This window comes from Gobio gobio (assembly GCF_949357685.1).
Source record: "Gobio gobio genome assembly, chromosome: 1".
In the NCBI taxonomy this organism is placed as follows: Eukaryota; Metazoa; Chordata; class Actinopteri; order Cypriniformes; family Gobionidae; genus Gobio; species Gobio gobio.
In genome coordinates, this window is record NC_137097.1 from 76,392,468 (window position 1) to 76,419,073 (window position 26,606).

General features: G+C 38.9%; 1 protein-coding gene and 1 pseudogene across 4 annotated transcripts in view; both read left to right on the forward strand.

Annotated features, from left to right (window-relative positions):
* The window catches only part of LOC307135856 (nuclear factor 7, brain-like), a 43,042-nt pseudogene extending 37,506 nt beyond the window's left edge, over positions 1-5,536 (forward strand). The window contains exon 11 of the transcript in view: positions 5,022-5,536. The product of the transcript in view is annotated as a nuclear factor 7, brain-like (transcript). The remainder of the gene's footprint in view (positions 1-5,021) is intronic.
* A 7,278-nt stretch (positions 5,537-12,814) lies between these two features.
* LOC307125206 (E3 ubiquitin-protein ligase TRIM35-like) lies at positions 12,815-25,073 on the forward strand. Of its 3 annotated transcripts, XM_079814900.1 has the most exons (6): positions 12,815-13,460; positions 13,563-13,655; positions 17,380-17,566; positions 17,637-17,659; positions 17,741-17,859; positions 23,906-25,073. In XM_079814900.1, the coding sequence occupies exons 1-3, from the start codon at positions 13,059-13,061 to the stop codon at positions 17,548-17,550; spliced, it is 666 nt and encodes a 221-aa protein (XP_079671026.1). In that variant the 5' UTR covers positions 12,815-13,058; the 3' UTR covers positions 17,551-17,566; positions 17,637-17,659; positions 17,741-17,859; positions 23,906-25,073. The 3 variants fall into 3 exon arrangements, with proteins under 3 accessions (XP_079671026.1, XP_079671025.1, XP_079671024.1); XM_079814899.1 differs by lacking the exons at positions 12,815-13,460; positions 13,563-13,655 and adding an exon at positions 15,839-16,984; XM_079814898.1 differs by lacking the exons at positions 12,815-13,460; positions 13,563-13,655 and having other exon boundaries at positions 15,839-17,566.
* The last annotated feature ends 1,533 nt before the right edge of the window (positions 25,074-26,606 follow it).

A 26,606-nucleotide genomic window follows, 5' to 3' on the forward strand; every position in this document is an offset into this window, starting at 1 on the left:
AACGATACCAGACTTGCCAGGTTTCGGCGTATTATTTGTGCAGCGTTGTAATTTAGCACTTTAAAAACATTAGCTGATATCTTCGAAACCGCTAGTCCGATCGAGACGAAACCAGCATCAGAAGATCGAAAACATAGGTCGATAGCTATACGCTAATACCCAAATGTCAAAATATTGATAGTAAGGGGGTGTAAAATCCAATCAAAGTCAGGTGTCAGTCATTTTTCATGTGTTTTATCATATAAATGTATATAACTCCAAAACTAAAAGAGATATTTTCACCAAAATTGACACAGACATGTATGGGCTTACTCCGAGGACACATAAAAAAAATGATAGGATTGTGCCACTTGGTGGCGCTATAATAGAACAAAACATGAAATTCCCATTGACTACAATGCAGTTTTATGATATAAAATGCTATGCTTCACAAATGAATTGGTGTATCATTACGAAACTTGAAATTGGCCATCAGCACCATGCCTTTAAGCTGCTTAAACGGTTTCAAAACAGCACCGCCATGTGGTCCATACTTATAATGAAAAGGCCTCTTGAATATATCTCTGCAATGACATATTGACACTATATTGACACTCTGCTTTGATATATTGACACCAATCTTTGCATGTGTCATTGTTCCCTTATTCTGACCACACCACATCAATTTCGTAACTGTGCCACCTATTGGTTGAAAGTGATAAATCATTAAATCATTATTATTGACTGTATTTATCATTTTACAGCTATTTTGCCTAAAATCACCTTAATAGGTCTTTAATTGCTCATTGCTGCCGTTGATCTGACATTGCCAGCATTTTTGGCATGTCTTGTCTTCTTCTTTGCGCTTGGCCCCGGTATTGCTGCTTGCAGCTATATTTTATTATTAGTATTATTGCATTGAGACTTGTCTAAATTTTACTGTACAACAGTAATATATCTCTGTCAAATTAAACCGAACTTTTATTTTGACGGGTGGCCGTTTTCTCAAATGAACGGTAAAACGGGAAAAATGTTCAAGAAGTTACTCTCAGAGCGGCTTGAAGATGAAGTTCATGTCAGGCTACAGAGGCTGAAAACACAGCGAGTGCTTCAGTGTGTGTGAGAACCCGCGTAATAAAACCTAAGTGCAAACATTACCGCTTTCATGTCTGTAGGACTATTATAGCCTGAGAGAGCCGGAAGTTGATTTGTTGCCCCTACCAGTTTAGAATAGCATATTTTAAAATGGGTAAAGAAAAAAAAAAACGGGAAAAATATTTTTAAATTCGGTTTTATTAAACTGTTTTAAACATGTGTATAAACAGTCTAATGCAAATTAGATTTATTTTTAAAATAAGCCTACAAATTATTAATTTGTTGTTCATTTTATTTAACATTTTTACATAAAACAAGAATTGAACAACAATTTTAAATGTCTACTCATTTGTCCATTTTAACATGGTTTTTTAATTTTTTTAAAAAAATTTAATAAAAATAGCTGTGAGATTTAGTCACTTATCAGGTCAAAGATCAGTCTACAAACAGTGCATTAGAAAAAACGGTTAGTCCACTTTTGCGCGGCAAATACACCATAATAGAAAATTGAGCAAAATGGCGACGTCGAACAAGAAAAAATGCAGACAGTATTCCCTTGAATACCTCAATTACGGTGTCATACCTTCTCCCACCAATGCGCAGCTTCCGATGTGTTTATTGTGTGAACAAGTTTTTTCAAATGAAGCCATGAAACCTTCACGTCTGAAGGAGCACCTTATGAAGATTCACCCAGACAAGGCAGATAAGGACCGTCCGTTCTTCCAGGCCTTAAAGGACAAACACGGTAGAAGAACCATCAGCAGTCTCTTCTCAAAGAATATCAGGCAAAATGATAGTGGGCTAATAGCATCGTATAACATCTCCCTGCTGATCGCCAAATGTGGACACCCATTCACAATTGGGGAAAAGTTGGTGCTTCCTGCCATTAAAGAGGTAATTTCTACCGTGATGGAGCGCGATCCCACACAGGTGCTGAAATCCATCCCACTCAGCAATGACACCGTGGCACGCAGGATAAATGAAATGGGCGCAGATACAGAGGAGCAGTTATGTGCCATCCTGCGGGACTCTCCATTCTGCCTTCAGCTGGACGAGACAACCACCGCTGACAACAAAGCTCTGCTGATGGCCTATGTCCGTTATAGGGCCTCAAACAGTCAAGAGATGGCTGAGGAATTTTCCAAGTATCTGGAAACCGACACCAAGGGCCAGACCATTTTTAACACGCTTTCTGCATGTCTACAGGAGAAATCAATTCCAATCTCTAACATCCTCGCATATGCCACTGATGGTGCCCCCGCTATGGTTGGCAGGTACCGTGGGTTCACCGCTCTGCTGAAGGAACAGGTGCCGCATATCCTCACAGTCCACTGTGTTTTGCACCGCCACAACCTTGTGGCCAAATGCACCAATCCAGTTCTCCATGAGTCTCTCAATATTGCAGTCAAAGCAATAAATAAAATAAAAGCCCATGCCCTGAATAACAGACTGTTCCGACAGCTGTGTCATGAAAATGATGAGACTTTTGAGCGGCTTCTTCTCCATACTGATGTCCGCTGGCTCTCAAAGGGAAACTGCCTTTGAGTTGTTCGACAGCATCGTCGAGTTCCTGGAGGAGGTTGATGGAGCTCTCGGGGAAAAGGTGTCATCCAGCCGCTGCAACATCATGTACCTCGCAGACTTTTTTGATAAAATGAACGATGTCACGTTAAAGCTCCAAGGAAACGACATCACGCTGGTCAAATCCAAGGCGGATATCCACAACCGTTGCATTTTTTGGCTGCTCCTTGCTGATTGGCTGCTATTTGCTATAAGCCACATAATCAATGTCAAATTTGTAACCGTTATATTTCATTAACACTGATATACACTGATTTATAATTTGAACCTCCGATTACTTTTTTGCACTCTGGGAAATTAGCCTATAATAATATTCCCACTGTCTATTAGCGGGTTCTAGCCTACTGCTTTACGGATTCCGGGCTTTCTCTGTCCGTGCAATATGCACATAGGTAACTTGAATGAGCTCGGATTTCTAGCGTATTTACATTAATTTCTTAGGTAATATCTATGGGTTGACCCACTTCAAAGATGGCTAAAATCAGAATTCGAATGGACTGTGAATAAATCGAACTTGCCGCGCTGACTGACATTTGCGCATAAATCAGTCACGCACAGAGAAATATTGTTGAAGTTAAAAAAATAAGTTATTTTTTTTTAACAAGCAGTATAATACAGCATCACAATGCACTTTTTTAGCTATGTCTTTTAACTATTACAGGATTTTGAAAGACAAAAACATGAACTTTAACATTAACCATTATTGACTTTTACATTATGTCAGCTGTCACTTAACTTTGTGCGAGGCCTTGGTGAGGTGCAAGGCCACTTGACTCAGCCCTTGCGACTCTGTGTGGAGGTAGGCCTACTGTGCTACCGACTCGAACCAGTCCGGGGCGTTCACCATTGCTTTTTTTGCGCGTGTAAATGTATCTTTACAGAAGCAATGCGCGTATGGTGCGGCGTGCTAGTTATTCCAGGCACACCTATGCCGCGGCGAGATGAACACTCAACTTTTCAGAATGCCGGAAGTCAAGTGCACAGCAGGTCATGTGACAACAACCAACCGATGATCAGCTTCAGCCTTTCCGTATAACAAGCTCGGCAAAACAGGTGATCATAGCTGAACACTAGGGCATATTTTTATTTCTCTTCTCGCAAGCCCTTTTGGAAAGGAGAAAGCAGCGCGGCCGCGCTATCCACGTGTTCCACGCAAACACCCCTAATATAATGCCAATATAAACACTACTTATAGGTGTACCATAGTGATTCAGGATAAGACAAAAATACGGTTTGGAAAATGGATTCATGATGCACTCGCTCATTATATAAATTTTGTACATTTTAAATAGGCTACAAAAAAGTTACGGATTTAATAATAATATTAATAATAAGGACAATAATATTGTGAATAATATACATATTATTATTATTACAACAGAATAATAATTAGCATACATAGCTCTTTTTGGTTGGTGTGTGTGTGTGTGTGTGGAGGGGGGGGAGGGGGGCGTAAAGGGACCTGGATAATGGATAGGGGGCGCTGGCCCAAAAAAGGTTGAGAACCACTGATCTAGAGCTAGCATAATCAGCTCTAGCATGATCAGCTATCGATCTAGAGCTAGCATAATCAGCTCTAGCATGATCAGCTATTGATCTAGAGCTAGCATAACCAGCTCTAGCATGATCAGCTATTGATCTAGAGCTAGCATAACCAGCTCTAGCATGATCAGCTATTGATCTAGAGCTAGCATAACCAGCTCTAGCATGATCAGCTATCGATCTAGAGCTAAAAATCAACGAGACTAAACCACGCCCCCGTAGGCTTTTCTCATTGGCTAAAGCCACACACACTTCCGAGAGTGTGTAAACTTGCAGTAACCCGTTCCCAGGTGTGGGGGCGATAGAGACACACACACTTAAACACTCAAAACCAGTTTTTTTTTTTTTGGGGGGGGGGGTTGAAAAAAAGCATGAGGCAAATCAGCAGAGGCTTCTGAGGCAGTTTATATTGAAATCGGTAAGTACACACACACACACACACACACACACACACACACACACACACACACACACACACACACACACACACACACACACAGTTTAATGAAGATGATCAGATGAAACAGGATTCATACAGATGCAGTTTCTGATTGTCTGATTGTGATTGAATCTTTTCCAGAATATCAGTTTCTCTTGATGAGACACAAATGTTTGAATCACACATTTAATGTTTGTCTCTGATGCCATTAAACACTGATGATAAAAATGAGTGTGTAACTAAAAACACTGACAGTGATCAGAGGAAAATGTCTGATGTGTTTGATCAGGACGAGTGTCATAATTCATAATCATCTGTGATTGGTTCACTCTTGATCATTATATGAAGATCAGAATAAAAGCAGCTGTTGATTGTGTCTCATCAGCTCCTGTGATTCTGGATCCAAACACGGCAAATCCACAACTCGCCCTGTCTGATGATCTGACCAGTGTGAGAAACATCTGGGACAAACAGCCTCTTCCTGATAATCCAGAGAGATTTGACATCTATAAGTGTGTTCTGGGTTCAGAGGGTTTTAACTCAGGAACACACCGCTGGGATGTGGAGGTTAAAGAGAGTTCAGACTGGAGTCTTGGAGTAACTACAGCATCAAACCAGAGGAAGGGACTTGATTTCTTTAAAGCTGATGTCTGGAGTGTGGAGTACAGACTGTCTGTGTCTGGTTTTAAAAAAAAAAATCTTAAAAAGTTTGGTTTTCCTGTTGAACAGAAGCTTGAGCGTGTGAGAGTTGATCTGGACTATGACGGAGGAACGGTGTCATTCTCTGATCCTGTAACTAACACACATCTACACACATTCACAACCACCTTCACTCACACACTCTTTCCATTCTTCTGGTGTATTGACTCTCTGAGGATCTTACCGGTCAATAGTCAGTAAACGTTACACCTGTAGGTCTGGATCGAGCTGATTTCATCTTTTACACTGATCTATGTGTGTGTGTGTAAATCTTCTCAGAAATGTTCTTAAAGGGACAGTTCACCCACAGATGATAATTCTGTCGTCATTCACTCGCCCTCATGTCGTTCTAATCCTGTATGAGTTTCTTTCTTCTGATGAGCACAGAAGCAGATATTTTGAAGAATGTGTGTAATCAAACAGTTTCTGATCCCCATCACTAACATAGTATGAATAAATTACCATAAGAAAGAACAAAAAGGTGTCCAAACTTTTGCCTGTATATTTCCTCCATGAATATTGGCTGTCAGTGATAGACAGTGTCAGTGATGTTGAGCTGGTGCGTCTCCTCTCCTCTCTCTGGGAAAGGCCGGATGTGTTCACTGTAAAAAAAATAAAAAAAAATGGTAAAAAGAAGGTAAATGACTGTCAGCTGCGGCTGCCAAACAAAACCCTTAAAATTAAAGTAAAATATCTTAATTCTGATAAAGTGCAAAAACAATAATTTTACAGAAATTTACATTAAAAGTTTTAGTGAAAAACAGTTATTTTACAGATTATTTTCCTTGTTTAAATTTAAAGCTACACTGTGTAACTTTTTTAGTTTATTCTTAGCTAAAAACACTTAATATATACAAACATATATGTGCTCATTAATGTATATTTACTTCTTTCAAGTAATAAAGTATTCTCGTAAGTTTATAATAGTTTTCTAAAGTAACCTCATCACTTGAAGGAACACTAATGGACGAGGTCGAACTGGAAGCAAATGTTAATCTTGGACTAAATCGGCCACCGTAGGAGTTAAAACAAAATCGGAATTGGGAGGAACAGAAACTAATATTTACTGGCTGGTCATATACCTTTTCAGCACTAGATGGGGGAAAATATCACACAGTGGAGCTTTAAGAAATTTTACTTTAATTTTACGTTTTTTGTTTGGCAGCCTTTGCTGCCAGTCATTTATCATTTTTTATTCAGTGTTAAACTGTTATTTTACTGATTTTTCCTAGATTATGATCAAACACCTTCAATAAAGTGACTGTACTAAACATTCTGCAGAAAAACTGTTATTTTACAGATTATTACAATAAAAAAACATTCAATAAAGTGTTAAATTTACAGTTTTATTTTGGAAGACAAAATACAGTCTGTAAAACAATACAATACATAAAACATTTCAAACACAGATAACAGTGGAACAGTTTCATCACATTTTTAAAAAATACAAAACTGATACATTTACATTTACAAGATTGTCACAGATTCACTATTGATTCTCAAACTTGTATTATTCAGATGTAAATTTATGTAAACAAATTCTTCAGAGCCCCAGGAGGAATTGAAAAACTAAAAATGTCATTTCTCTTGTAAGTTAGGGTTACTAATATCATGATGAGGTTATGATTTCACCTCAGAACAAAATAACAAATTGTGCCATTTACTGTTAGCTTTGTATTTTCCAAATATGTTTTATATGTGGCAGATTTCCATTCCCAAAACTTCTGGATCATGAGGGGGGAAGAAACATACACACACACACAAATGAATATTAATTTGTTTGATTAAACATTAATATTAATGATCAACTTACTGACATACAAATACATACAAAAACTTCACAGTGGATCCAAAATCCTGGTTTGCCCATAATTCTTCAGAGCCCAAGGATGGTGGTTTCCTGTCCTCTCTGCGGAACGAGTGAACATGACAGTGTGCTCAGATCACTCTTTCCAAAGCTCCTTTACTTTTTATGACAAGCTTGATCGCAAGGGTTGTGCCAAGTGTGCGACCGCACAGGGCCTCGCGCCTCTAGAGGGCCTCGCGCCTGGCCTGCATTTTTTTAAGTTTGTCTATTTTTTTCTTACAGTTTTTCCACCCAACATCGATAATAAATACAATTCCTACTATCTCTCAATAATGCATAATCAAGGCCACGTGAAAAAAAAAAAATCAGCAAATTATTATTGTTATTTTTCAAATTTCGATATGACGTTCTGCGTGGTCGCGGCCGACCGATTCCGTAAACACGAGTCGGTGGTGAGAAAAGGAAAAGAAATAAAAAGAAAGAAGAATTTCAGAAGTCACTGAGAGGATCGCTGGATAAATTTGTCAATGCCAATATTGCGAACAACAAGCAGCTCAACCAACACAATCACGGAGACCAATCAGAGGCTGCCGCAGGGAAAGTGACTTTCACCAACTTCAGTCATATGGAGAGTCAATTCATCTCATATGAATTATTGTTCTTAGTTAAATGTGTTCAACCATCATATGAATTATTGTTCTTAGTTAAATGTGTTCAACCATCATATGAATTATTGTTCTTAGTTAAATGTGTTCAACCATCATATGAATTATTGTTTTTATTTAAATATTCCAAATCTAAACATTCCAAATTATTAGGGGCCAAGCACAGAATGTGCGTAGGCACCTATTGTATCTGTTGGCGTACCAAAAAAAAATTATTATTATTCTTCCGCTCTGGGAGTCTATGGCAGCCCATAGAACCGCTTGCGGGAAAGTTATGAAATTTGGCACACTGATAGAGGACAGACTGAACAGTCACCATAGCAAATTTGGAGTCTCCAACTCATTCCCTCTAGCGCCACCAGCTGTCCAAATTTGCACTAATGTTTATGCTAATAACTTTTGAACCACAAGGGCTAGAAACAAAATTCCAAGTTCTTCTGATTCCCTCAATACGATTCGATTGCACCCTATGACGTCATTTTGCCGCAAGGCCAGATTTACCACCGGGCCGATTGGGCCGGTGCCCGGGGGCCTCCGACCTCTAGGGGGCCTCCAAGACCACACTAACTGTGGCCTCATCCTTTTTTTTATTTTTTATTATTAGATTAAATTAAAATTAATGAACGAGTGTGTATTTGTGTTAACAATAATTAATTTGCACACAAAAAAAATCATGATCAGCTTTTCGGTCTGATGACAATGAGTCCGCATCAGTTTACCGCGGAAACTGTTGACAGCGGCAAGACAGGCGGTAGAAGACCGTGTGAAAAAGAGTTGAGGACAAAAAACAAACAACATGGATAAAAAACGATTGAGCAGTGGAGCCACCAAACGGAAAGCTAAAAGGGAGAAGGATAGCAGAGAAGATTTAATTAGGAGTAATATTCCAACCATCTCCACAAAAGAGCCTGGCGTCACCGGCGCCTGTGGTGGTGATGCTAGCTTAGAGGATTTTATTGAACCTGAGCATCAGCACCACGACAAGACAGAGAACCCCAGCCCGGCTGGATTGACAGACACCTGTTCAAGTGCCAGTATCCGACCGAAACCGAAACCGAGACAGGTGCCCCGGAAGCCGCTGATGGCGGCAGAGACCCGCAGCTGACAGTCATTTACCTTCTTTTTATGATTTTTTTATTTATTTTTTACAGTGCCAGCCTTTTCCCAGAGAGAGGAGAGGAGACGCACCAGCTCAACATCACTGACACTGTCTATCACTGACAGCAAGCCAATATTCATGGAGGAAATATACAGGCAAAAGTTTGGACACCTTTCTGTTCTTTATTATGGTAATTTATTTATACTATGTTAGTGATGGGGATCAGAAACTGTTTGATTACACACATTCTTCAAAATATCTGCTTCTGTGCTCATCAGAAAAAGAAACTCATACAGGATTAGAACGACATGAGGGCGAGTGAATGACAGAATTTATTTTTTCCCCTTATTAAAAACCCTGATTATAGCCAAATCGGCGCAGAAGCCTTTCATCTGCATCTCCCGAGTCCGACCCGACCCACCTAAATAAGTTATTTTCCTGATTTAGCTAGAGGCGAGCCCAGCATCTGCATTTCACCGTCTGTCCCCGTATGGTATGATATGTTGCTTTTTAGGAACGTAACGTTTACTGTATTTATGTTGACTGTTCATTTTTATGACCAGATACGCGTTTTAGGCTTATCAATGCATAGATGTGGGACTCGTTCTCTAGTTGAGCGTATTTCACATATTTTAAAAGTAGCCTATTGCCTAACGTTATATCTTTCGTCTTTTCCCGTCAGTTCACTACTACAGAGAAGTATCGCTTTGTTGTTTTTAATATTTTTAGAACCTTACGCTGATTAAATAATTATTTTATGAGATAAAAATGTGCTTATTTATGTAGGCTATTATGTAACTAGTGGCTCAAGTATACTAATAAATCATAATCTAACTTGCAGGGCTATTATTAGGGTTATAAGTTCAAACTAAAACTAAGAACATGAAAACATGTTAACTGAAATAAAAAAATATATTTTCATTTCAGCTAGTCATTTGTCATTTCCATTTAGTTTAACTTGATTTAATAAAAGAACTAAAACTGAAATAAAAATATTTTTACAATAAAATCTGTATTTATTATTTAAAAAAAAAAATATTTCACATCCTGCCCAATGATATTCTAAACAATGTTGTTTAAGGATCAATGTTCAATATTTAAGGATATGGAAACAAATATAGTGAATGTAGGCTGTGCAATATATTATGTGCAAAAAGGTGGTTAAAATCACATTATATCCACCTATTTTTATGCGCATTTTGGGATATTGCATCAAAAAATGCTGAATTGAAACGGCAAGATGCGTATGCGCTCGTTTGAGTCGGATAAATTTTCTATCCGTCTTTCAAGAGCATTAAAAAAGTCGTACTGACCCCAAACTTTCGAACGGTAGTGTACATCACGAATATCATTCATATTTCTTTCTTTAAAATGATGCTGTGATTTTTAAATCAAAATCTAAGTAATGTCAAGGAACTACATACAATATTACCACAATTCTTAAGGATATTTAATATTTTTCTTAAAGCTACACTGTGTGATATTTTCCACCATCTAGCGGTGAAAAGGTATATGACCAGCCAGTAAATATTAGTTTCTGTTCCTCCCAATTCCGATTTCGTTTTAACTCCTACGGTGGCCAATTTAGTCCAAGATTAACATGGCTTCCAGTTCGACCTCGTCCATTAGTGTTCCTTCAAGTGATGAGGTTACTTTAGAAAACTATTATAATTTGTCAGTTAACATGTAGGTTATGACATCTATGTAAAATTAATGTAAAATGAATAGTAGTTTTACGTTTTCGTAATTTATTTACCATTTCATTGCTAACATCAGCGATCAGGTTCCCAGACGAATGCAAGCTAATCTTAGTAAAGTAACTTTTATCAGTGCTATCGTTATTCTGTATATTGTACGACATCACTAGCTCCAATATTCACCTTTGTCTTGTTGATTTGCCTGTTGTGTTGCCGTCTTAATTCTCTTTTTCGCTTCCTTGGTGACTCTGTTACATATCCTCGAGAATAAGAGTGATCCTCCATCAGCAACAGACTTTCAAAAAGGCTTTCAGGTTTTCATATAGCAGTCTCAAGCAATCCCCCTCTTCACATTCGACACGGTGCCATCGAGTGTTAAAACGTGAAAGGCGAAGCTTGAATTTACGGGTATGTCCCTCTTTGGCTAATGTTCTTTCAAGATGGAGGGGCAACATGGCGACCCCCATTCGAACCCCTCACCCGTATGTATTTTCAATGGCATATTATAAACTTACGAGAATACTTTATTACTTGAAAGAAGTAAATATACATTAATGAGCACATATATTTTTGAAAGAACTAAGTGTTTTTAGCTAAGAATAAACTAAAAAAGTTACAGAGTGTAGCTTTAAATAAAATTGTGTTCACTGTGGGAAGCTAGTTCGATTTTGTAGACATGTGACTTTAGACATGACTATAGTTATTCTTAGTTATGTTATTAGGCTGTATTGTCATAGATTTTAATCTGCTTTGTTGCAATAAATTCTGTTTATTTTGTTCTGTGATTAGTTTCCATTTTGTCTTTTGTTTTATAGATATTTATAATCTCCTTTGCGGTCACAGATAACATCACAAGAAATGGAGAAAGTGGTTTTGTTTTAAACTAAAGAAAAACCCATGTGATTTTTTTAAGCTGTGTGAATTTGGGTCACGAGTACTGGGGGGCCTCGAAAATTTTGTGCCCAGGGGCCTCTGTTTTCTAAATCCATGCCTAGTTATGTCCCCAGAGTTTTGTCCACGTCATTTCGCTCTCATGTGATCGTGCTTCACTCTTTCTGTCCCCCTCCTTTTTCCTCTGCAGATGAGGAGAGACTCCATTTGCTTTGCTTTGCATAACACCTTTTATACTTTAAAGGTGTATGTGGACTGCTCTGGCCAATGGCGCAATGATCTCTCATTGGGTTAGAGACATAGTTTCTTTGGCTCATGAGCTGCGGAAGCTCTCTTTACCTCTGGGTGTTAGAGCTCACTCTACTAGGAGTATCGCATCTTCCCAGGCTCTTTTTAGAGGAGTTCCTTTGGAGGATATTTGTGTGGCAGCAGGTTGGTTCTCTCCGCACACTTTAATCAAGTTTTATAACCTGGATTTGAATGCGGCCCCTGGTTCCAAGGTTCTATCCACATGAACTGGTCACTTTAATTCTGGTTGAGTTTGATCTGGCTCAAAAAAAAAAGAAGAAGAAAATTATTGGGCCAGATATGGCAGCGCTTAGCTTGGCTTGTGTGGTTTATTGTTCCAATTGCATCATTGCTATGCAGCGTTGAGTGAACCTATGAAGGAGATTGTCAGAATGTCTAGGGTTATCTGTGTAAGCCATGTTGAGATGCTGCGTTTGCTGCCAAGCTACTCTTGCTGGCTTCTTCGGTAGAAAATCTGAAGAGCACCACTGAGGAGGTGCCCCTGCGCCATCAGCCAATGAATTGGCCTGATTCTATATGGGTTCCGACAATTAGCACCGCCCAAGGGCGTTTCCCATTGCGCATCGATATGCAGCGTCTCGTTTCCTATTCAGAGAAAATGACATGGTTACACAGGCAACCCAAGATGGTTTTGTTTACTCTATCCGTCCCCCCCCCCCCCACACACACACACACACACGTTTCCCACATCTCCAAACACTGACAATCAGCACAATAAGCAGACGTGTGTTTATCAGCATGTGAAGAAATCATTCTGACAAAGATTTGTTCATGACAGACCCTAGAGAAACTCTACAAGTTTCAAACACACTCAACAACAAATGGAGTGCAATAAATAAAACACAAGTTCCTTTTTACTGTCAATATTTGTTTGTATCAAGGTGTATTTGTTGCATTATACTTGATAGTTTCAATGTAGGTTGATTTTGAATGCATTTTCTTAAAACTGAAGGCTGAAGAAACACTGATGTTCCTGTTCTAACCTGTTTAAACACACCCACATGACACACCCTCTTACAGAACTAACCAGGAAGAGACTGACTTATTTCTCCTGTCATACTGACTCTCTTCTCTTTCAACAAAAGAAAAAAAAGAATCAATGAAGAATGAAGAGAGACACTTCCAATGAGGATTTTTGATAAGTTACTTTCTGAACAGACAGCAGATCTTTGTGATTCTTGTGGTTATTAATTTTTGAAACCATTGTGTATAAAGTGAAATTAAAGTTTACATTGCTGGAGCCCAAACAGTGAAAATGGCTTCACTAAATGTGTCTGCAGAAGAGCTTTCTTGTCCTGTGTGCCGTGAAATCTTCAAGGCTCCTGTTCTTCTGTCCTGTAGTCACAGTTTCTGTAAAGAGTGTCTTCAACATTTCTGGAGAGTCAAGGAAGCTCAGGAGTGTCCTGTCTGCAGGAGAAGATCCTCAAGAGGTGATCCTCCATGTAATCTTGTGTTAAAAAACTTGTGCGAGTCGTTCCTGAAGGAGGGAAATGAGTGGCGTTCATCAGGATCTGAGGAGCTCTGCAGTTTACACAGTGAGAAACTCAAACTCTTCTGTCTGGAGGACAAACAGCCGGTGTGTTTAATGTGCAAAGATTCACAACAACACGAAAACCACACATTCAGAGCCATCAGTGAAGTGGCTTCATCATATAAGGTAAGACACATTTACAGATCAGATGAAACATTTAAGGTTATTAAATATAATATCATATTACCGAAATCTCTGGTATCTTATATAGTTCTCTTTCAATTCTAGAAGCTCAATACTGCACTGAAGTCATTAAAAGAGAAACTTCAACACAATAAAAACATTAAAGGAAAGTTTGAGAGAACAGTTCAACACGTCAAGGTGAGGATTGATTCTTTTGGCTTGTTTACAAGTTTGATTAGAACAGCTGAATTGATTTGTCTGATAATTATTCCATATTATTCCATATTTTCATTTTAGCTAATTAGTTTGCAGACTATTAGACTATTTTATTTCATTTTATTCAGACAATTTAAGCTAATTATTTATGCAGACAATGTGATTAATATTCATGAGCACAACAGAACTGCTGACATTATGCATCTACCTGAGGATTTGATTGAAAATATGTATTTTCACACTACAAGGTTGATTTTGGGTTTGTTTTATGTTATATATTCTCACTGTCATGCTTGTGCTTCCCTTGCCCTCATGTGATCATGTTTTGTGCTTCCCTTTGTGAATGTGTCATGTTCTGATCGGTGTGGTTATGAGTTCTGGTTGTTCATTGGTTGTCTTAGTCATGTGTTCCCCTTTTTAAGCCTCTTGTTTTCCATGTTAATTTGTCGTGTTGTAACCTACTGTTGATGAGTGTTGTGGTTAAGTATGTTAATGGCCAAGTCTGCGCATCACATCGGCTCATTGTCAAGTCTGCTCATGTTCCAGGCAAGTCTGTGTTTTGTTCATGTTTGATTTAAAGGTCCCATGGCATGGCATTTTTCTATTATTTTATAGTGTTTCCTGAGGTGTACTTATATTGTTAGTATGATTTTTACATCATAAAATGTCATAATTTAGAAATAAAAGGCATTTTTTCTATACTGCTGTTTGCCCTGTGGCTGAATGCCCTGCTTCAAGAGGCGTGTCTGCTGTGAGACTTCAGGAAAAATGCCCACTGTTGTGATTGGCTGACATCTTTGCATTTTAAATGAGCGGAGGGGGCGTGGTTTAACGAGGCACGAGCAGGCACGAGTCTGCCAGAGACAGATGGACCTGTGTTCACTTCTCATCAGTTCTCTCAGCATGTCTCAGTTCAGGGTGAACTGTTGTAGTTACTAGAATATACTTCAGGTTATTAGTTTATTTCTAGTCAGAGGGGCTGTCACTCATGTCAGAAAGTTAGTAAATTATGGATCAGCGCTGACTCGAGACGCGAACCGTTTAGAACGATTCAGTCCGATTTGGTGAACTGGTTCGGTTCACTAAAAAGAACCGATTCAAAAGAATGATTCGTTCGCGAACAGGACATCACGGAGACGGAGCGATTGCTAACAAAGTTATTTATAGTAACTACTGAGTTATGAGAGCGCTGTCTGTCAGCGCGAGTTTATTGTGTTTGTATCTGAGAGTTCTGAATAAACACGAGTCCCAGTCACACCGAGTCCTCTTCATCATTATTCTACCAACTTTGTAACACATGCAATGTACCATTACAGCGAGATGAACGAGTTAGTAAGTTTGATTAAAGCATTATTTCTAGATATGTTCCAATCATATGAATAGCGTCAGTGATGCGCATTGAGTAACTTACACAGCGCAAACAAAGACACAACAGCAGTAATCGAATGTAATCCAGTTTATTGTGGGGAAAGCTGGCTAGCCTAGCCCAGATACCCTCACGCTTACCCCCCTTCTGCTTAATCTCACGCCGCGTTTGGTGCCTCCGCTGTGGGCCAGATGCAGTACTGGGGGTCGGGGATGTTGAAGGCCGAGCTTCGGCGTGTGTGAGGTTTATCTCTAAAGATGTTACTGCTGATGTTAAACAGAAAAGACTGTATGCACATTTTAGAACAGATAGACGCGACGAGGACGTACAAAACACTGACTCACAAGATAGAAAACACGAAAACACCGTTCTGTCGGGAGAGAGAGAAGCCGCAGCGTGTGCACGAATAATAAATAATTAGCTACACATCAGAAATCAATGATCACAGATCAGAAGGAACTGAAGAAAGACTTCTATTTTCATTTGTACATCCAAACACTGAGAAACTGCCAGTTCACTCGTTCACAAGTAACGTTAATGATCTCTCGAGCGTTTGCATGGGCGTGCCAGATTCTCTGGGCGGAGGAAAGGGAGGAAACCGTTCCTGCTTGGACGTCAAACCAGGAGGCTTCAGGATTGGCTCGTCTGGCCTGTCATTTTCTCAAAGGCAGAGAGAGACAGCCAGAACTCGGGTTTACACCGATCAACATTTCTATCCACTTGGGGACAATATTCAGGCTAGGGGAACTCATATTAATGTTGAAATACCTCATAAAATGAAAATTTCATGCCATGGGACCTTTAATAAAATGCACATGGGTTCATCACGAAGCTCGCCTCCAGTGGACCTACGTTACAGAATCCTTACTTTGCCTCCGTCAAGGTAACTGTCTTATTGAGGATAATGTTTCCACACCCCAACCGTCATGTCAGGATGTGTTCATTCCACGACCACCACAGCAGAGCTTGTTCACGTCATGCCTGCCATGCCAAAGTCACTGGCCAAGATGGCCGCTACGCCTGTATCTTCAGACAAGATGGCCGCTACGCCTGTTTCTTCAGACAAGATGGCTGCTACGCCTGTATCTTCAGACAAGATGGCTGCTACGCCTGTATCTTCAGACAAGATGGCTGCTTCGCCTGTATCTTCAGACAAGATGGCTGCTTCGCCTGTATCTTCAGACAAGATGGCTGTTACACCTGTATCTTCAGACAAGATGGCTGCTACGCCTGTATCTTCAGACAAGATGGCTGCTACGCCTGTATCTTCAGACAAGATGGCTGCTTCGCCTGTATCTTCAGACAAGATGGCTGCTACGCCTGTATCTTCAGACAAGATGGCTGCTACGCCTGTATCTTCAGACAAGATGGCTGCTTCGCCTGTATCTTCAGACAAGATGGCTGTTACACCTGTATCTTCAGACAAGATGGCTGCTACGCCTGTATCTTCAGACAAGATGGCTGCTTCGCCTGTATCTTCAGACAAGATGGCTGTTACACCTGTATCTTCAGACAAGATGGCTGCTACGCCTGTATCTTCAGACAAGATGGCCGCTACGCCTGTATCTTCAGACAAGATGGCTGCTATGCCTGTATTTTCAGACAAGATGGCCGTTACGCCTGTATCTTCAGACAAGATGGCCGCTATGCCTGTATCTTCAGACAAGATGGCTGTTACGCCTGTATCTTCAGACAAGATGGCTGCTACGCCTGTATCTTCAGACAAGATGGCTGCTTCACCTGTCTTCGGACAAGATGGCCACCACACCAGAGACTTCAGCCCTGATGGCTGCCAAGCAAGAGCCTTCAGCTAAGATGGCCGCCATGCCAGAGCCTCTGGTCAAGATGGCCGCCATGCCAGAGCCTCCAGCCACCACACCAGAGCCATCAGCTGCCACACCCACCACGTCAGAGCCCTCAGACGTCAGGGTTGGGGTATCTCATGGTTGGTTTTGTTTATGTTTTCATGTCATGTTGTTATGAGTTCTGGATGTTCATTGGTTGCTTTAGTCATGTGTTCCCCAAGTGCATGTTTTTAAAGCCTCTTGTTTTCCATGTTACTTTGTCGTGTATTGATGTTTTAGCCTACTGTTGGTGAGTGTTGTGGTCAAGTCTGCTCATGGTCAAGTCACCTTCATTTATTGTTCACATTTGATTTGCACATGGGTTCATCACCAAGCTCGTCTCCAGTGGACCTATTTTACATACAGAAACAGAACATCTACTACTACAGTACTAGTACTTCAGAAAGTTAAAGTTGTAGTTAACTAACCCACATCCCCCCACTCACTCCAGAATAAGTTCTTTGAGATGATTTAAGTGAATGTGATGTGATTTCAGTCTCAAGCTGAGCACACAGAGCGTCAGATTAAACAGCAGTTTGAGAAGCTTCATCAGTTTCTCAGAGATGAAGAAGAAGCTACAATCACTGCACTGAGGGAGGAAGAGGAGCAGAAGAAGCAGATGATGAAGGAGAAGCTGGAGGAGATGAATACACACATCTCTGTGTGACGCCTGCTTTCTGAAGGTCTGATTTCACATCATTGATTGATTGATTGATTGAGTTCTTGATGATCAATGGTGTGTTTGTTCTGCAGGAGTTTCCAGTCTCAATGGAAAGGTGAGTGATCTGCTGGTGTCTCTGGTCTCTCTGGTTCTGGTCCAAAGCCACTGCAGTTCTGACTCCTGAATGTTCTTCCAGAGTCCAGATCTCACAGCCAGATCCACAGATGGCTTCTGGAGCTTTGATTCATGTGCCACGGTACTTGGGCAACCTGCCGTTCAGAGTCTGGAAGAAGATGCAGGACATCGTCCAAAACAGTGAGTCTGGAGAAGATCTGAGCTCTCACACACACACTGGGAATCAAACATGGCTGGACAAGTTTTAAATGACACATAAGTACTGATTATTTCAGTTTGTAGTAAGTGAAGATCATACTAGTTCTGCTATATAATAAATATTATCAACTATACACAAAATTAAGAATAACATTTAGCCGAATTGCTTATTTCGTCTTATTTTGTAACTTGAGGAAAAATTTTAGAATATTTTTTTACTTCCAAAGGTTGTACTATTTTCTTTTATCTCTTATTTTAAAAACTTCTTGAAAAGAATGTCCTTAAATTATTATAAATATATATTATAACTTTGTGAGTAGGATAGTACAATCAGAAGACTTCAAACTAGGGCTGGGCGATATGGCCCAAAAAAATAATCACAATATAATTTTCCATATCAGTCGATATCGATAATTAGCACGATAAATGTCAAACCTTTATTTCTTTAAAGTTGAAAGGCATATTTTTGCTCCTGAGTGAAAGATCTAGAAAACAGGCAGTTAATTGTGGTTTTAAACTATCCTTTATTGTCAAAACATGACAATCCTTCCCTAACAGGTGAACAATTCATCAAAACTGAGGTAGATTTATTTATTACTAATAAAATCAATATTAATGGAGAATATTAAATAGTAGAATATTATTAATATAAATAGAATATAAATATAGATATTTATTTTATATATTCTAGTAAAATCTAGAACTGTAATGATATAGCATTTGGCTCTGCTGACTGCAAATGCAAAGTTAAAGTGCTGTAAAGATAATGTTTGTCAATAAACAAAAATAGAATAATAAAAAAATCTTTCTGGTCAGCATGCCAAACCTTATAAATAAATTATAATGACAATACAAATAAAATAAATAAATAAAAGAAATATTTTAACTGTGGTCAGCATTTTTTACTCTACACTCTATGTAGCAATAATACAATTATATATACTTAATTCAAATAATTGTGTAAGCAGTAAAACAATAAAAACGCAAACTGGCACAAAATGCGTTTTAAGTTTAGAAACATTTTGAGTCCCCCCTCTCTTGCCTTACAGTGGATTGGTCACACACACACACACACACACACACACACACACACACACACACACACACACACACACACACACACACACACACACACACACACACACACACACACACACACACACACACACCTGCTGTGGCTGGGAGAGACCTGTAAGGGCTTTCAAGTCATTTTATTCACTTTAAACATCGGATGAAAGGATTTTATTTCTCTTTTAATACAGGCAATTCTGAGTTATTAATAAATCACCAAAGACAAAAAATGAATTTTCCATAAGGCCGATGTTTTAGTGATTATAGTTTGGTAATGTTAGCTTGTTGTAAGTCACCCACTACAACTAACAAAGTGATAAGCCTATGCGTGAACTGATATTAGGCTAATGTAGATTCACCGCTGTGTTGGGCTCAATGCTATATGGAAGAACTTCGAAGAAGCAAGATAATTGAATAATTATATTACCGTGTGGTGAACCTATAAGCAGTGCATGTCGCTCTGTTTTATATCGGATTGCAAATAGCCAAAATATCTCCAAACCACTTAAGTTGAGTGACCTTTCTTGTCAACGATATCTTTGTCCTCCGAGCTGGTCGTGAGCGCTGAATTTTCTTCACTATCGCTCATTTTTCTTGCTCCAATCCTCCAAGCCTGTCAGCCTGCCGGCCACTGTGACTGTCAACAACACCGCATGCGACACCCAGAAGCCCGGTCTGCCAAACGCATTTGCAGCATTACACATAGCCCGTAAGCATTATATCAAGCATTTATTGAACTGTTGTTATCGTTTTACTGAGGAAAACAATTTTGTGATAATTATCGTTATCATTTTATCACCCAGCCCTACTTCAAACCCTGTCATTATAAAGTTAAATATTTCTTAAGACAGGTCTTCAACGTTTTTCAGGGCCTGGTGATAGAGACATGGAGCAGGGACCCCCGATATGTCAAACAGATCTATTAACCCTTTAGGCGCCAGAGGTTTTTTCCTAAAACATTCGATTTTGACATCTTAATTTCAAAAGGCTGTATCTTAAAAGTGATTAAAGATAGAGACTTTCTGTAAATTAGAGAAATATTAAGGATGACCCAAAGTTTATGTAGGGATTACATTTTCCCATCTAATTTGCATATTATCATGTCATAAGGTGGTGGCCATCGTGGATTATAGAATTTTCATGAAAAGTCACATGTTTAAATGATAAAATGCAGTACTTCTTTGCCCCCAAAATGTCCCTCACCTTCTGTATGCTATATTGCACAATACTGAATGCTCAGATAGTAATAGTAAATAGTAGATAGTAAACAAACTGTGTAAATCATTACTAATAAATGGTAGAAACAAACCGAATGCATGCAGCGGTTGGCCTTTTGCTGTAGAGATTTTCCATTTACTACATACAGTAGGCACTCTGATTCCATGTATGGGGCACATATTTATTATTCATATGACACACAAACACAAGTAGACAAGACCTGTTTATTTCAAAAGATCACTCACCACGGCAAGGCAAAGATCATGAGTGAGATGACGAGACAGGCGCGCGCCGAGTGTGCACAGTTCGGACTACTGTCATTGTCATTGCGACTCCCCATCCTGCCTCCACGTTGCCCCCTAACTGTCCTATGAATACTTCGACCTCGTCTAACATACCCAGTGGCATTAGACAAAGTCTACACCACAATACTGTTGCCGCAACTGCAGAGAGGCACACGGTCAGAAGACAAAGCTTCATGCAGGGGTTAAAGCAAATAAAAATCCTGCACCTGAACTTTTTCAGTGGGGTTGGGGGCTGGGTGAGTGGACAAATACGTTATTTGGCAAACAAAAGAAAAAACAACAGTATAATAATGTATCTGCCAGGGGCGGAGCCAGACATTTTAAAGATTCGGGGCTTAGCCCAAATCTAGTTTGTTCAATGACATTTTAATTTGGCTTTATCAACTTTACTGACTTTGAGGAACATTGTTGTACTAGACTGGAGTAAAGTTCATAATGATCATGATCAGTTTTTCCCACAGGATTTTGTAAAGCTATGTTGGGTGGACATCTGTCCCTCTACGGGGGTTCGGGGGAAGTCCGTTGTGTGTTGGAGAGCGCCAAAAAATGTTGATGAAAAACAAACAAAAAAATCTCAGGAAATTGGATCAAAACAGGGCAAATACATTAAAGAGAATGAGCAAATATGACTAAAATGCCCAGGTGGAAACTGTCAAAACGGCAATCAAGAAATTAATTGACTAAACCCTCAGAAAAACATAATTTTCAATGTCAACAGTAAGAACAAGCCAATTTATTTGCAAAAAGTACAAATATAAGAGATCGGAAAAAACAATGTAATTCGCAGGCATATCACACCAGGGCCATAGCCACGAGGCCCCTTCATTTACATGTCCGGCCCCCAGATTACTGATTGCTTAAAATAAAATAATGGATTGAGCGCACAGCGGCAAACAGAGGTGTGAGCTTGTCAAGCACACATCCCTTCTCGATTCACGAAAATAGATTTTTTTCCCCTACAATAGGCCACTACTGAAATATTAAAAAATAAATTTGATCAAAATCTCGTCATCTCTAATAGAATATGCACGCCTGATGCAGCGTCAGATAAACGGTTAGTTTTTTACTTTCACTTTGAATAATTAACTGGCGTTTAAGACGCTCACCGGCATAACTCTCATGGTTTAAGATGCAAACATTTTCAATATTGACGTGGCATTTTTCTTTAAGGTCACGCAAAATAATGGACAGACAATGATTCTCACTTTGAGCGCATCATTTCCCGTTATAACAAAATTAAGTAGGCTAAATTATTGAATTATATATATATATATATATATATATAATATATAGCGGCCCCCTATTTTTTAGATGGGACCCTTCAAAAATAAAATTATGGCTAAGCCACTGTTTCACACACGTTAATTCACACACCACTGCCAAAATGCGTCATGCATCGATCAGTCAAAACTGAATAATCGTTGATTCAAAACTCTTTCAGCAGCTGTGGGGGATGAGTACAGAGCAGTCTATGGTTTAAAACTTGCAGATGTCCTGGTCAGTGTGCACACGATGATGGACAGGAGTCATAGTCACTTATTCGTCATTCAATTAAAGCCATTCAACTGTGCTCTCAGAGTTGGTTATGTTTATAAAGAGGTGTAATCCACGCTGGATCACTCTCCCACTCTTTACTCTAATACAGATACAACTTATTTATGCAGATACTGTATATTTATGCCACTATAGCATTGCGATCACTTGAATATTCAGCAGAATATTCAGTCATGAATGAGCGCGTCTGCCTGTTGATCGCTGATTGGCTGGAAGTGTGTGCACGTCGGCGACGTCAACGTCAATGCCAGATGACTCTGCATGTTGCTCTCAAACCATTGGTAGGCGAACTCATGAACTCGAACGTGATATCAACAGTTTTTTATTTATAGAATTTTTCTCCGCAGCCAAACGCAGAAGATCCGGCACGGTGCCAGAATACTGCCGGAAGCCCTGTTCATGGCTAATGCGGTAAAAATCTCCCGTCTCGTTCCCCTCAACACTAACACACCTGCTAACTTCGCGATGAACACTCCGACCCCGGGAAACATTGTTTCCACCACTGACATTGGGCAAAGGATCATCTACATTGGGCAAAGGATTCACCGTTTGTGCTTGGTGTAGGGCTATACTCATCTTCTGAAGGCAGATATTCCCCTTCAGAATCAGGGTCTGTGAATAAAAGACCCAACACTTCATTGCGGGTAAGCTTTATTGATGCCATTAGAAAATAATAATAATCTAATGCAAATACTCGCTGACGTTGACAATATTGCTCTGATAAAATGGCTCACTTGCACACTAGCTCCGCGTTTGTTCGCGCAGCATGTTATAGTTATTGTTAAAATTTAGATTTATTCATCATAGCATACACTATAAAATTTAGTCTAAACTTAAGATTTATGTATTTAAATTTCATATAAAATGTCCATCCATTTGGATTACATAGTTTTAACATAAACAAATTAATAAACTGAATGTGATTTATATTTGCTGGGAGCCATGAGTTTTATACTATGGTGGCTCCCAGAATGCATTGCGGCATGAAGCATGTCACCATTGTTGAGATTCATATGCTGATTCTTGATGTCTGTGTGTGTCTACAGATTTTTTCCACATAATAACCAAAAAAATTCTAAATTCAGAATGTCTGATTTGTGTCACAAAAATATTGTTTGGGAAAATATTCTATTAATAACAAATAACCACTTTTGGTCAGTGATAATATTTGTGAATTATTCTAGTTTATGATGCTGAAAACTAAATCATCTGATCATCTTAATTTCTGGCTTTCCTTGCAACAAATTATGTGTTTTAGTAAACACTGTTACAAAAACCACAATCTCGCATAAAAAGCCAAGAGTCAAACTGCCCAACTAAAGGAAACACTGATTACCATAATGGTTTCAATTAAACATCTAAACCTCTGTTAATTCTCAATAAGAACTTCTGTTATTTCATCTAAGGCTGTGGCTGAAGTCAGTTGTAGTTCTTGTGTTTTCTTTTTTCTTTTCTTCTTGTTTCTCTTTTCTTCAGTGATTCTGCTCATTATCATCAGATGTTCATCACAAATGGTCAATCGTCACTTAATTATCTCATTAACTTGTAAGTCTCATTAACTTACACTGCTTCAGTTTTACTTTTACACTCTGTAGAGTGGGACCATATGTGCTCTGAGCAGTGTTGATTTAACTTTAATTTTGCTGTGTGAGTATCTGAAATAAATTTAATGTGTAAGCAACGGCTCCACCATAACAAAAATCACAATGTACAGTTGAGACATTTAAGCTTTATGATAATAAAAATGAGATCAGAGGAAATTGTGTGATGTGTATGATCAATAGGACGAGTGTCATAATTCATAATCATTTGTGATTGGTTTACTATTGATCATTATATGAAGATCAGAATAAAAGCACCTGTTGATTGTGTCTCATCAGCTGCTGTGATTCTGGATCCAAACACGGCTCATCCACGTCTCGTCCTGTCTGATGATCTGATCAGTGTGAGAGACATCGAGAATGAACAACTGCTTCCTGATAATCCAGAGAGATTTGACTGTTATCCATGTGTTCTGGGCTCAGAGGGTATTAACTCAGGAACACACTGCTGGGATGTGGAGGTTAAAGAAAATCGACACTGGAGACTTTGAGTAACTACATCATCAAACCAGAGGAAGGGAAGTGTTTTCTTTAACACTGATGTCTGGTGTGTGCGGTACGGACTGTCTGCGTTTGGTTTTCCTGTTAAACAGAAGCTTGATCGTGTGAGAGTTGATCTGGACTATGACGGAGGAACGGTGTCATTCTCTGATCCTGTAACTAACACACATCTACACACATTCACAACCACCTTCACTCACACACTCTTTCCATTCTTCTGGTGTATTGACTCTTACCGGATCTTACCGGTCAATAGTCAGTAAACGTTACACCTGTAGGTCTGGATCATGTTTCCAGCATTTAATCCATATCACATGACTAAAGACCTGTTCACACCAAGAACAATAACTATAAAGATAACTGTAATGATAACTATATTAGCATCCACAACAGCAGTATTGTTATAACACAATATTGTTCTGGTTATTAAGCGCACCCTTGTCTGATTCTTCAGATGCTCGAGCTTGTTACAGCAGGATTGATTCTGATTGGCTGTCAATGTCTTTATCGTTCATCCGCTGGATAAAATCGTTCTGAAAGTGATTCCAATGATATTGTTTCTCTGTGCTGATATCACGGCTGTGGTGTGAACTCTGCTATTAATATTGAGAATGATTTTTAGAACTATATCTTTACCGTTATCTTTATTATGTGATTGGGCTGCAACTGATCACATGACTGAGATCCAGCACTACAGCAACACTGACAAAGACATATTAACACATCTTTCCTCAGACTGTTCAGTAAATAATTAATTTTCTTTTTCTTTTTTCTGTAACAATTGGAGACAATTTTAAGATTCTACTTACATTTTTACCTGATTATTTCAGTGAAGTGTGTCTAATTATTAGTAAGCAAATATAATATTTTTCTCACTGAACCTCATTCATTGTACACACTTTTATTTCAATTCTTGATGTAAATAAATAATTGTTTTATTTCAGTTATAGTGGTGAAATGATCATTTTGTTGTTGAGATCAATGAATGTAGAAGGCTCTTGCTAATCCACAAACATTTTATTGCAATTTAAAACTGTATAGATGAACGCCTGTGTTCATTATGAGCAGTGATGGGAATAACGGCATTATAGATAAACGGCGTTACTAACGGAATTATATTTTTCAGTAACAAGTAATCAAACGAATTACTGTTTCTCCCGTTACAACGCCGTTAGCGTTACTAAGAATAAAACGCAGCGTTATTCTAATTGAGCTCACTGAAGCGGTTTTCATCCGAACAGGCTCTCTGTCAGTCGGACCTGCAACACTTTTTTTTTCTCTGGTTGGTTGGTGTGTGCGGGCATACGTGCATGCCATGCGTGTTGGGGGGTGGGTGGTGTGGTACACAAAACATGATGATGATTGGTGGGTGGGAGACATGGTTGAGGTTGATAGGTTGAGTTCACACACACACACACACACACACACACACACACACACACACACACACCTATGACAAACACACACATGCATATGCACAGTCACACACACCAACGACCAGGAGGAGTCAGAGCGGTAGCAAGTCCAACGACTTCAAAGGTAGCTTTCGCAAAACTGGAAGTATAAGCACTACTTTTCCCACATTGAGGTGAAAGGTCAGAATGTTTATGTAACGTGCAGCTTATGCCCAGGAAGAAAAAGTCTCTCCACATCGGTGGCAAGTAATTCTAATCTAATGAAGCGCCTCACATCATCACAAGCCGCCACAAAATGAGTGGCTAAAAACCAAGGTGATAAAGTAAGCTCCACTACCAAAGGAGTAGTATAGTACTGATAATATTTACACTATATTTACACTATGGTAGGCCTACTGATAATATTTACAATGATGTATTGAATTTGATACACTGTAAAAAAAAAAAAAAAAATGAAGATTTTAGATCACATCTAAATTTTTCAGTTGGCCAAATTTAATTTCTGTAAATTTATGCAATTTAATTGACAGAAATTCAATTTAGCCAACTAAAAAATATTAGAGGTGATCAGTCACTAGAAAAAATTCAATTGGAGACCTGATTTTACAGTGTAGGTGTCTCTCACATTGTCCCACAGCAACATTACAATAGTGTACATTAATATACAATGTTTTATAATGATAATGTATTCTATTTAGTGTCCAATTCATTCATTTAATTTTGGGGGCATCCAAGTTATTTGACATATTTGAACATTTGAAAAAAAACAAAAACAAAGTAACACAGTAGTTACTTTCCCTGGTAATTAGTTGCTTTTATAATGATGTAACTCAGTTACTAACTCAGTTAGTATTTGTAAGAAGTAACTAGTAACTATAACTAATGACTTTTTTAAAGTAACGTGCCCAACACTGATTATGAGGTGCTGGAGGAGTGTTTTCAGAGGTGAACATGTTGGGATCTGCCAGTGAGGAAGCTCAGTGTCCCGTTACACAGCACAGGAGGTTATGCAGATGAGACTTGAGCTCATGATAGTGTTAAATGCCAAACTGTACACTAAAGTA

Coding starts and splice junctions, on each gene's coding strand:
- LOC307125206 (XM_079814898.1), top strand. CDS start 15,966: ATGTCAGGATGTGTTCATTCCACGACCACCACAGCAGAGCTTGTTCAC.